A 12,813-nucleotide genomic window follows, 5' to 3' on the forward strand; every position below is an offset into this window, starting at 1 on the left:
AGCTGGCTGTGCCCAAGAGTATCAGATCTTCAAAGTGGGCAACACACCTTACTGAGAACAGCCAAACTGTCTCCAGCGGATTTTGGAGGCAGGAGTCACTGTCCTCTCCTCTCCTCTCCTTATGTGATGAGCTCCTCACAGCTCTGAATTTCCCCCTCTGCTTTTTTCCTTCTGTCTTCCTGTCCCTTTACGTTCCCACGATACATTTGTAGAGGACAAAAAAAAAAAAAAAAGTGAATAGTTGGAGCCACACATCTGTATAGCTGTAGTGTAGACGTGTCTCCCTCAACCAAATTGCTCGCATGGGCACAGAACCACAGAAACAAACTCAGAACATTGTTTTATGCTTCAGACCTTTTTAGTCTCAAGCATGAGACCCTATTGAAGGCATTAATGAGGAGGAAAAATGAAGCTTTAAACAGAAACAGCTGCAACCTTAGCTGTGGAGGAGCTAGCAGGCTTTGAAATTAGGCAATAGAACAGTTCATTAAAATAAGGGAGAAAAGCTCCTTTTCAGACAAAAAAAAAAAAAGGGGGGGGGGGGTAGGGCGTGGGAGAAAAAAAATCCCATTTGGAAATACTGCATAAAACCAGAACACCTCCCTTTGAAAGTGGATGGGCTAGCGTGCCGGTTCTCTCTATGAACCTTAACTAATGCCACAAAGGAAAGAACTGTCTGCTCCCTCTGTTGATGAAACTAGAAAACGCTGCCATGGTGCACGTAACCTGCACAGACTCCAGGATGCCTGGGAGGACAACACAACCCTGCAACAGGGTTTGAGGAGAAAACGCAGCATAAGGAGGAAATGACCCTTGTGTTGTGCTCAAACGCTTTTTTTTTTTTTTGCTTTTTTTTTTTTTTTCCTCAAAATAGCCTGTCTTTTTCTAAGGAATTTGAATTGTTGTCTGCGATGCTTCTGTGGAGATAGTGGAGCTGGTGGTTTATCAGGTCAAAAGAGGGGTGCTTAGGCCCTGTGGAATCAGTAGTCTACCGGTGATTTCATCTGAGATGGGGGATTTTCAAGAATTGCACTAGTTCTTGGCTAGTCTGCCCTTAGGTGCCTTCCACTCCTTCACTAACTAGAAGTATAGTTCTAGAAGCAAAGCAGGATATGGGTTTGTGTGTTTTGCTTTTCATCTAGAAAAACATAATGGCTGTAGTCTTCACTGACAAAAGAGCAACAGCTCTGAACTGACCCATGAAGCTAGCGGTTAGCTGCAGCTTACTAAAGTTGAAACGCTACATGAATGACGGTGTGGGGCCTGCAGAAAGAACCTGACAAGCGCTGCCATTGAACTGCTTCCAGTGAAGGGAGGACTCTAATGTTCCCAGCTGGGAGATGGGGGCAGGAGTTGGATCCTGTGGCTGAGGGACTGTTTCCTCCACTCCAGGTGGGGAAGGAGCTGGCTGGCTGGCTGCCAGCCTTCATGGGGCTGTGCAGTATTCTTCCCCTGCATGCATTCTGTTGCTGCGTTTCTTTATGGTTTTGGCTTTCCCAAGTTTGTTCCTTTCCCCCGATAAAGGTTTCTTTCCCTATGCATGGTGAGAAAGCACCGAAAGTCGCTACAGAGGATCAAGCAAGTTTATCTATTTCTCTTGAGGAGGCTTGGCTTCATTGGCCCCACTCCTTTATTTTCTGCTGCCATGAGGTACCCAGCAGAACAGTTACGGGCCTTGTGTGCCCCACGCTGCCTGTGGGACTCCTGCCCACGGGCCTCTGTGTGGGGTTATTCTGCGAAGACTGTCAGACAGCAGTAGCAGAGCGGAGCGTGCCCTCAAAGCAGGCGTTCGTTGTGGTTGAATACATAAAACCATCTTCTCAAATTGGCACGGGATGGGAAGAGACTTGGGCCAGAGCACCCGGTGCCGGTTGCCCAACAGACGCGTGCTGTACACCACCCGCACCCAGCCCATCGCCGTAAGCTTTCACAGAAGACAGCAGCTCTCCCCGACGCCGCCGGGGAGGTTACGGGAGCCCCCCCAGCCACAGCCCAGCACTCCCCGCCATTCACCAGCGCGACGGGGCTGCGGCGCTGGGCTCGGCCGGGTCAGGCCGGGGCTCTCCCCGGCTGCGCCGCCGCGGCGGTGGCTCCGGCACGGGCACAGCTGTCCCGCTGCCTCCCCACAGCGCAACGCGGTGCGGCCGCAGCGCCCCGTCGGGGCCGCCCGGGGCAGCTCCCGGGAGCCGCGGCCCGGGGGCCCGCGCAGCGCGGCGGGGCCGGCGCGTCCCCGAGGTGGGCGCCCCGCGGCGGGGAGCGGGGCACAGCGGGCCGGCTCTCCTCGGCCCGGGGGCAGGCGGGCGGGCCCTGCCACACCGGCCGGGTGGGGGGGCGGCCGGCGGCTCCCCCGCGCATCGCGGCCGAGGGGGGAGTGACTCTGGCAGGCGGCGGCGAGCCGAGATAAAAGCTCCGCTGCTGCCTCCTTCCCTCCCCTTTTCTCTCGTAACTTTTTTTTTTTTTTCTTTTTTTCCCTCCCTCTCCCTCCCAGCAAAGTGACCGCGGCGGCGGCAGCCCGGGAGCAGCCCCAGCGCCGGCCGCCGCCATGAGCCCCCCGGTACCGCCGTCGGGCCGCGCCGCCGGGGGCTGAGCCCGGGCGCTGGGGGACGCCCCGAGAGCCGCGCCGCTCCGCGCCCCGCGGCGGGGGCCGCAGGCAGAGGCAGCCAGATCCCCGGACCCCCGCCGCCCCCGCCGTGCCCGAGGCTGCGACCGCCGCGATGTCGGCGCAGAGCCTGCTGAGCAGCGTTTTCTCCTGCTCCTCCCCGGCCGCCGCCGCCCCCGGCACCGCCAAGAGCCTCTCCAAGCGGAGGCTCCGCCAGACGCGCAGCCTCGACCCCGCCATCATCGGCGGCGGCCGGGAGGACGGCGAGGGCGCGGGACGGGCGCCGCGGGCGCGGGCCACCGGCAGCCCCCCGGGGGAGCGCCGCCGCCCTCGGGGCGCCCCGCCGCCGCCCGGCGCCTCCTACTCCAGCCCCAGCACCCCGCTGGAGCGCTCTCCGCCGGGCAGCGCCCTCTTCGACGAGGAGAGCCCCCGCGGGAAGCGGAGCCCCGGCTGCGAGCTGCCCTTCCTGGCGCGCACCCCCTCGGCCTCGGCGCTGAGCGGCCCCGCCGGCCCCGCCAACAGCATCTTCTCTTCGCCCCGGCGCTGGCTGCAGCAGAGGAAGGGGCAGCCCTCGCCGCCCGAGCCTCGCCCCGCCGCCTACGTCGTGTGGAAATCCGAGGTAGGCCCGCCCGCCCCCGGGGGACGGGCACCCGCCGCGCCGCCCTCGCCCTCGCCGCCGCTGCCCGCCCCGGCGAGGCAGCCGGAGCTGCCGTGCCGCCGGTGGCCGGGACGGGGTGGCCCCGCGGGGGCGCCGGCTGCGCCCCCCTCGGTGGTGCCCGCGCTGCCGCCGCCGTGCTGCCGTGCTGCCGTGCCGCCGCCGTGCCGCCGTGGGCAGCGGGCGCGGGTGCTAGCGCCGAGCGCGGGGACCCGCGGCGCTGGTGGGGCGGGCGGCGGCTCTGGATGTGCCCTCGACGGGCTCCGTTTATAGTTGTCCTGGGCATGTAAAACCGCCCCCTCCCAGTTTCACACCTCGTAAACTGAAGTATGCGATGGCTTCCAACAAGATAGACAAATTATTTTTCATGTGCACACCCAGTGGGCTGTGATTTATTTGACAACATACATGTGTCAAAACCACATGAGGAGCAATTGTATTCCAAGACAAATCCAGCTTTGCAGTGCAAATATTTATTCTCTTAACTTGGATGTCGTCGATGTTGGGCTGCAGATACCATACCACGTGGACGAATGTATTCAAGGAATGTGGCATTGTTTCTTGATAGCAGTTGCTCGGCGAGTTGGTTCTGCGCAGCCCTTTGTAGCAGGAGAAGAAGGAATTTTTTGTTTGAAGAAATTCTCTGTCCTGTCTGTAGCGATGAGGTTTCCTGCTTATCTGTTTAGTAGTTCCTCCTGGAGCTTTTGCGTTGGGGTTGGAAGGCAGCCTTTTCCTTTTAATTCCATTTCCATTTAAGATGTATTTATTTTAAGCAGCCAATGCCCACTAGATCTATCAACAAAACAACCCCGCTGTTTCAGTGGGATGCAGATGTCTTTGAAAAATTGTTATCTGACACAGGGATCTGGGATCCAAAGCCAAACTAGGCACCATGATGGCACAATATTAGGAAAAGTAGTTTTTGGGCAAAGGCTGCCTCTCACCCTGAACAAGCCCCCACGTCCTGCTGTTAGCTTGGGGCGTAAAAGTTGTTGACAACTGCCCATTAGGATGGAGCACCAGCACTTGGCTGGCGACTTCGACCACGGCGCTGGCTAATGTTGAAAGAGGCAGCAAAGATTTTTAACAGTTTTCAAAAATGGATTACTATTAAGTCTTGTGATCAGAAGTTACTCTTAGCTGTTTCATCTTGTTCCTCAAATTTTAAGATAGTTAAAAGTTCAAGATTTCAAAGAACTTTGTGGGGGCAGCAGTGACAGTGACAAAAAGCCGCCAGTGAGACAGCGGGCAGTGACCTTTAGTTGGCTGCTTGCCCACTTACAGTCTGATAAGGAACATCAAAAAGTGTTAAGATAGGTAAGATTTCCCGTGCAGTTTCTGACTGAGTCCAACACTCAGAGCATGGTCTCTGACCTGCGAATGTAAGCGGATCTCCCTGTTTTCACTGAACCCATGTGAAGATGTCAGACACTCGGGGCGTATTTTTTCAGATCTTTATGTTGTCAAACCACATAGCGCAGCACATCTTCAGACTGCAAATTCAAAAGTACGATTTTGTTCCTAATTTGGTGTGTGTCTAGCATTTTTAAATAGTTAAATATTTTTGGGGTGTGTGTATTATATTGCTAATGATTGCAGTATAGTGATGTAATTTGTAGTTAAATTTGATTCAGCACGGCTTCGTGTGGTGTTACTGTTCTCTTACAAATTGTTGTTTACTTGGCGTTTCAACCTGGGTGAGTGTCTTTCATATATTTAAGAAATGGGTGTTTACAGTAACAAAGTATGGTCTTGTATTTTGGACATATCTTTCCTATTGGTGAGACCTGATTTTTAGAGTAATCGAGGCATATGTGTGAGTGTTGTTTAAAAAAAATAATCCCCTTTATGTTAGGAAAAAAACCAAAACAACGTGTGATACTGTTGTAAGAGAACTGTCTGGGGAAGGTCTGAGCCCAGTGCCGTCACGACAAGCAAGTATCCGCATCTCTATGCTGGGTCCCCGTGCCTGGGCTGGACAGGTGGCCAGGCAGCCCCTCTCCATGAGCCCCCAGTTGGGCACAAGTGTCGTGGTGGCTGTTGTCCCAGCAGTCACAGTGGTGGTGCTGCACTGCAGGAGCGGGGTGTGCTGCACCTGTAGCTGGACTCGCATCGTCATTGCGGATTTGTGGCACTGCGTGTCAGTTGCCATAGAACTTGATACCTGCTGGTTTCAGAGTTTCTGTTTTCAAAGCATTATACAGATATTAACTTAGTTGTAACTATCAGCAATGGCATGTATAAATTGTTTGACTCTATATTTTAAAAGAAACTGCACATACATAATTTTGATCAAATTCCCCCTCTTATTGCAGGCATGCATCCTAATGGTCATTCAGTTTGGTTTTGTCATAAAACAGCATTGTTCATAAAGGATTTAGTTGTTTGCTTCCTGTTTAGTCTTTATTGGAAAAAGACTTGTTTGGTTTTTAGGAAGTGAAGGATTCTCTGCCTCTGGGGCTTCGCCCTAGCTGTGGCAAAGCGCGTGTGCTTGAGGAGGTGAAAACCCCCCACATTTCACTGGGTGAAAAGGAAATTACTATTTACAGTACTGTAAGTTTCTAAGCTCCCATTATCCAAATTATGGCATTCTTGATAGGAAACCTGTAGTTCTGCTTTTTTCAACTTAGAAAATGAAATACATCAGAACAATGATTTTACTCAGCTGTAAAAGACAACCGAATAGATGGCTACAGGCTGAAAATGAACATGGAAGGTTTTGGTTTGATTACATAAAATTCCCATCCTTGTTAGCTGGAGGATAAAAGAAGTGTTCACTGCAAAATCTGTTTTCTTTACCTTCATTCCAACACCTTCAGTATAATTTCACTTTCTGGAAAATCTTCGTCTAAAACCACTGTGCAAGTAACAGGGTTATGCACTAAAAGTGGTATTTTAGGAGATACACGTGGGAATTATTTTCTTCCTCCTACTTTAATGCTATGGAGATTTTCTCTTCAGAACCTGCCAAAATAATAAGTTCTGCACAGAACCTTCTTGGCCTGCCCCAAGCTGGATCTGTGGCAGTGTCTGGAGGGAGATGGTGGCGATGTGGTTTGCAGCATGCGTTGGCACACCCTGGGGCAGCCTGGTGCTGCAGGGCGGCCGGGGTGGCACCACCAGGCACAGCCGGATTCAGGTTTTAAAGTGTGCACCGAGCGCTCCCTTGCCAGCTGATCTGTGATTTCTGTATATGAGACCAAAATGTCCATAATAGTTTTCATCTGAGGCCAGGAGAAGGATGGATTGTTTGTTTTATTTTTTTTTTATTGCCCTTTGACTCTTCAGCATTTTATACTGCAACCCTGTCTACCGGCCTAGGGAGGGAAAGGTTGCTGCTCAGTTCATGCGGCCATTCATAAATAATTTTTAATGGAATGCCACAGTGCACAGGGGATTTCCAGTTTCAGCGGCAGGTCACACCTAAAGGCCTTACACAAAGAAACGTGTTAGGCCTGTATTCTTGAATCCACAGATTTTTGGATGTGAAGCATCATGTGACAGAGTTGTCTCTCACTTCTGGATGATCTGGCTGTTCTTTATCGATATGTGATTTTATTCACAAGAATATTTTACAACTGTAAAGATTATTTTAGGTAGAGCTTTACTTTGCTGACAAACATTCTTTCCCTTTTCTATTATCTGCTCAGGTATAAGCTGCTTAAACCCCCTCCCCGTTCCTGGGTCTGTGGAAATCAGTGACAACATTTCCAGTGGTTTTAGTCTGGCAAAGACAAGGAGGATTTTTAACACGAGAAAAAAGATGCTCATCCCCAATTCCGATCGGAATTGTCCCTTTAAGCCATTTTCTTTAAAGAAAATTCACTTACAAAATTAAGTCTGTTATGACTATTATGCTTTCGTTAAGTGTTTGATAAGGTTAAGTGACTCTAAGTAAACTATGTATCATGTAAAAAGATGGTAGAAATATCTAGAGATGCCTTAATGCCTTGATTCGGCCAACATTGAGTCATATGTTTATGCTAAAGTATGTGAATAGTCCTGTACAAGTTAAGGGTGCAAGTGTTTTACAGTGACTGACTGGAATATGTTTGCCAGGTGAAAAGCCCAAAACAGTTCAAAATAAATAGATCTGTGTGACGTCTCAGGTTGTGTTAATTGTGCTGATTCTTCTGTCCTAAAGACGGCAACGGAAAGCCACAGCATGTGGATAACAAATACAGCACACCATGTGAATGAATCTGACTAATCGCTTTGTTATGATAAACGACATCTACACACTTACACTTACAGGGCCTGATTATTTTGCTGTCGTACTCTGTGTGTTACTGGCTGATTAAGCATTAACATCTCCAGCTAACAGGCTTTTCTGGGGGAGAGCTGCTTTCAAAGCAATGGTAACATCATGTCTGCTGCCTTCCTGCTAGCGTGCCTGGCCGCCGGGAAGCAGGAGGCACCACTGTGAGTTTGCACAGTGCTCCTCAGCGCCGTTGGGTTGCTGTGGGTGGTTGGCTCAGCCCTTCCTCACCTTTTCCTCCTCCTGGCGTAGCCTGCCATGGACCTGCTTCCTTGCCCAGGAAGGCTTTCCGTGGAGCACAACCGGGCAAGGGGTTTCCCATGGTGCAGGAGAGCAGTGCGCCCTGAGTCCTCACCAGGTTTAGAGGGAGAAGCCAGGAGCTGTCCTGGTGTGTCCTGAGCTACTGGCTGGCCAAGCTGTGGTGAGCTGCAAGGATGTTTGAGATACTCATCTGCAATATCAGAACATTAGTTTAGCTAAATATTTTTATATCCTCTGTTTGAGTCATATGGAGTGATTAACTTAGGACATGGCTGCTGGAAGTAGTGAATGTTCACACCACTAGTTTCAGCTCATAGGTGCCCTGGGAGATCAGCTTCCATAAATTCACTTGCTTGATACTTTAAGAGTTTAAATCCATTGGGAAAGTGGTCTCAGATTCCCTATTTCCGTATCTCTTTGCTTGCCAAAGTTTCCCCCTGAGCATCACTGGTTTTTGCAAATTAATATTAACTCAGTTTTTCCAAGTTGCTGTGAGTGGCTAGCTTACTTTTTCTGCTTTTTTACAGCCAGTGCTTGCTTCAAAACTGTGCTGATGGATGGACATACATGAAAAATTATTTCAGAGATATAAATAAATAAATAGAAAAAAATCTTAATTCCATTAAGAAAAAGTCTTTAAAATTGGGCAAACGGACAGGTCACATTCCTGTAAGGATATCTATCCTCAGGTACTTCAGATGAGTATTTTTCTTTGAGGTTAGTAGGACAAATTCTTTTGGAGAGAAAGGACTGATCACATTATCAAGTTTACAGGAGCAGAACCTGTTCATTGTAAATTTAGAGGAAGGAGAGCTTTTCTTATTTTTTTCCTTCCCCTATTCAACTGATAACAAGTGATTGATACATATTCTGAAAATTGTAAGTTACCAACAGAAAAGAGAAAAAGAAAGCAGTTTTCTCCTGTTTGTTAGGATGCATGAAGAAAATGTGAAATAGGAGTATATATGCTGCATCCCTTTTAAAAGATCTAGCATGAGATATGTAAGTGAAGTCATCCTTTCCCCAGTTTTCACTAGGTGTTGCACTTCAAGTGGTTCTGATGTGACAGCATATTTGTCATGGGGGCAAAGCTGAAGCTTCTGAGGTGTAAAAGCAAAGCTGCTGCACTTGGAACTAGGAATAAGGCTTTGCCATAAAAGACTGCAATAGTTCACATGGTCGAAAGGCCAGTACTCCCCAATAAACTAATTTAACACTATACATGCAAATATTTTAATGGAATACCTCCTCAACATTTATTCTCTTGTGACAATGTCCTATTTACTGCTCTCTAGTTGCCATAGTCTTACAGGCTGTATCTTCACTGAGCTGTTTGCCTCATGTTTCTGACTTCATTGCTTCTGCATTTGCCTGTTTATTGTGTTGCTTGTTAGGATGAGATGCCCTAGAACTGTTTCCTTGTCAGGTGGAAAGTTTGTCTGTCTTTGGGAAGGAATTTCAGAGAATGTATCAGATTGCCATCAGCACTAGTTGTTCATTTTGCCATAGTGATCTCTGAAGAGTGATATGTAGCTCAGTGTGAGCTCAGAGTCTGTTTTACTTGCCCTTAAGCACTTTGATACCTAACCCAGACATCTTTCTCTATGGATGGAAGAGAGCTTTGAATGTATTCCTGTGTAGAGCCCCAATTAACCATCCAGGAAGCAAAATGGGGGTCTAGCATGTTTAAATGGCTTTTTGTCACCATTTTTCTTTGGTCTTCCTCCAGACGTTTAAAAAACTGGACACTCCCCCATACCCAAGATTGTTAACTTGCATTTTTCCCTTTGAGGGGGGGGCTTTTTAATGAGGTGTGTGAGAACTGTGTTTTGGAAGGCTTTTGAAGTAAAAAACTGTGTGCTGATATTTACCACTGAACTGTTCTGCTTTATTTTCTTCCATAAGACATGCTAAAACACTAGACACACAGACTAGTTTCAGCCTAAGTCCATCCTATTCAGTGCTGTAAGAGTTTTGTAACTGCAGAATTTGGTGGGCAGAAATGTTGTGGGTCTTGTATGAAGAGGAGTGCCATTAAAAGTAGCTAAATATATTCAACTTTTCTGAATTTGGCAAATGCACTCTTCCCAGTCCCAACTAAATTACATTTGAAGACATTTGGTGAAAATATGGGAGTTGACAGCTAGGACAGACAGAATTCTCCCCAAGTGTGCACTGCTTAAGTAATGGGAAAGGAACTTGTGAAAATAATAGAAATAAGACTGAAAAGTAATTTTGGGCAGCCTCTAAAATATCAACGGCCCAGACTGCTGTCTTGACTTCATGATGGAGCTGGCAGTACATTTAGCTTTGCAGACTCTCTCGTATGACAAGAACTACAGCTGTCGTGATTTGCAGGTGGGGAAGTTTTCAGGAGTCTGTCTTCACTCTTCTGCAGTGTTGTGACTGTGTAGGCATATAGGTATTAAGCATACTTTGGGGGATTTTTTTTTCCTTCCAGATGTAAATCCCATAATGGAAATGAGCAGGGAGTCCTGAGCAAGTAGGGCTGACTACTTGTGATGGTATAGTGGTAGCTAGATAGTATCAGTGTCAGAGTTGTAGAGTTGAAATCTTAATGTAAAAAGGTAATGAGAATGAAGATTATAATGGCAATACTATTATAGTGTCATTAAATGTGATATAATGCTGCTCATATTTGATTTTCTGGTTATGTGGCATAGTATTTGAGAACATAAGCATTAAGAACACTGGAATTAAGCTGATGTTTTAAAACATAACTTTTGCACATCCTGGGTTACGCTTGTTTTTAACAGACACAGGTGTCTGGATGGTGGGAGAAGAGGCCAAATACTCCCTTGAGCTTACAGAAACTGGAAGGAGGGCAATAAGGAGGTAAGGGCAAGGTTCAGACTTCATTGGAATTTGACATTGTGACTTATCGTCCAATTTTGCAAAGTATTGAGCTCTCAGGCTTCAATCTGACAGAGTACTCAGGTGTGTGCTTTGCTTTTGGCTCGTGAATCCTGCTAATCAAAACGAAGTATCAAGCAAGAAGCAAAGCCTTTAATTATCATTCAGTCTTAGGAATTTTACTTCTTTCACCTCTCTTTAAAACTTTTGCGTCGGTCGTTTTTTGCAGACTTTTAAGCTCTGTTTGTTAAAAATAATTTCTATTGGTTTTTATCTATTCTTATCGTGTAGCAATAACACATATCATGGAAATGTATGTGCACACTTTCTGGTTGAATTTCAGCTTTTCCTAGGTGTATACAGACTGGCTGTTTCAAGTTACATGTCTGTTCCACTCTGGTTGTCAGCAAGGAGTTATTAAATCCTGGGGAGAGTTAAGAGTGTTTTTGAAGGATTTGTTGAGCTTCCAGTGCTTGACGCTTGCCACATTGTTGTACTGGAACCAGATGTTGGGTACCACATGTTCGTGTTTTTGGAGCTAAGTAGGTTAGGTGCTGTGTCTCTGGCCTATAAAAACAAACATCAGTTTCCCACCCTAAAGCTCTCATCCCTGGGTCATCACCCTCACAGCCCTGCCTATGGGAACCGCTTGCATCAGCCTCCCAAGTTGTGAAGCCAGAACACTGTCTTTTTCAGGATCTTCCTACCTGCTCTCTTCTGTATTGTCTCAAAGAGAAGACCTTCTGATTTATGGTGTTTATCCATGAGGACCCTTTGACAGTGTAAGGTTTCAAAGATATTTTTGAGAATTGCACTTAGTGAGGACGCACATGAGCACTCAGTCCCATGCAGAAACTCTCCCTGTGGCTGCTGAGAACCTGCTAGGACTTTGGGTAGGTCCTGCTTTTCTCTTTTCTCCCCTATTCATTTATGAATTCCTGATCCATCCACACAGACCTTTCCAGGTTGCGCTTGTCTTTTGTCCATTTCTAGTTGTCCTTGTTATGTATATCTTCAGTTATCCTCTGGGCCAAATGTCAAAAATTAGGGTAATGTGTCTTTCTGGCTTTCATCACCTGAAGTTTATACTAAAAAAATAAACTGCTTTACTGTAGCTGTAGCCTGTTATCTGGATCGGCCAAATGAAATGTTAATGAGTCCTTTTGTTCTCATAAATGGGTTTGTCTCATAAATGGACAAAATGGTTTTCAGCCAAATACAGAGTATGATACAGAGTTTGCTAACAAATGAAAGTTTTGTTTTTTTTATAGTGTGATTAAGATTTCTTTTGCACTGCCTTAAGTCTTGCTTCTCCAAAGGACTGGCTTCCTGGATTTGATTTTTCAGTGATGGGACTGTACCTCCACTGAACATCTATAACTGATTTTGTGAGAGGAAGACTAATACAGATTTTCCATTGCTATTTTCAGGTTTTATTTGCTTTATCCCTTTGTTTCCTGCCACTGTTGTAATATGGCAAGCTGGTTTTTGAGCACCGTCTTTTTCTTTTTTCTCTAAAGGGTGATTTCGATTGAGTTGCACCCTACTGAGAGTAATGTGGTGAGAAACCAGTTGGCAGTGCTCTGTTCAGTTTTCATTTGCCTCTCTCCCTAAAAGTCTAAAAATATTCTTCCTACAGGAAATGTTTTTCATTCTGTTATGTCTTTTGCTTCCCGTAGGAGGTATTTTTTTTAATTTATTGAATAAACCTTTCTGAATTGTATTCCCATAAGAGTTTAGGCACAATGGAGTCTTTGGGCAAACTGTCCGAGAGATTTCACCATCTTCTGTTTTTAGAAGATATGCAATTGTTTCTTTATACAGTGCTGTCAAGCTCTGGGACAAGCTGACACTTATGTGAAATGGGAGAATTTGAAGCTAAAGAACACAGATTAACACATCTGCTACAAGTTCTCAAATTTTGTTGTTTTGATTATACATATCTCATGTTTATCCTTCTTAAATCATACAGAAATCCCTCTTCTCTTTTCCCTGCCCTCGATTTTAAAAGGATTCCGGGTGGTATTTTGATCTCAATCTCATTACCACGATTTCTTTCCTAAGTGTATGTGTATATAGGAAGGCTAAATCCTTGTAACATCCTGGTTGGAAGTCGGCTATGTTTAGTTGTTAATTTAATGTGGATGACAGTGCACACTGTTATTT

At 46.8% G+C, this 12,813-nt stretch overlaps 1 protein-coding gene across 1 annotated transcript in view; it reads left to right on the top strand.

Annotated features, from left to right (window-relative positions):
• Positions 1–2,609: 2,609 nt before the first annotated feature.
• Positions 2,610–12,813, top strand: part of ARHGAP6 (Rho GTPase activating protein 6) — a 336,609-nt gene continuing 326,405 nt past the window's right edge. Inside the window, exon 1 of the mRNA XM_037377475.1 lies at positions 2,610–3,218. Within this exon, the coding sequence (XP_037233372.1) occupies positions 2,715–3,218 (504 nt within the window). The 5' untranslated portion in view covers positions 2,610–2,714. The remainder of the gene's footprint in view (positions 3,219–12,813) is intronic.

This window comes from Falco rusticolus, chromosome 2, assembly GCF_015220075.1.
Source record: "Falco rusticolus isolate bFalRus1 chromosome 2, bFalRus1.pri, whole genome shotgun sequence".
NCBI classification, from domain to species: domain Eukaryota; kingdom Metazoa; phylum Chordata; class Aves; order Falconiformes; family Falconidae; genus Falco; species Falco rusticolus.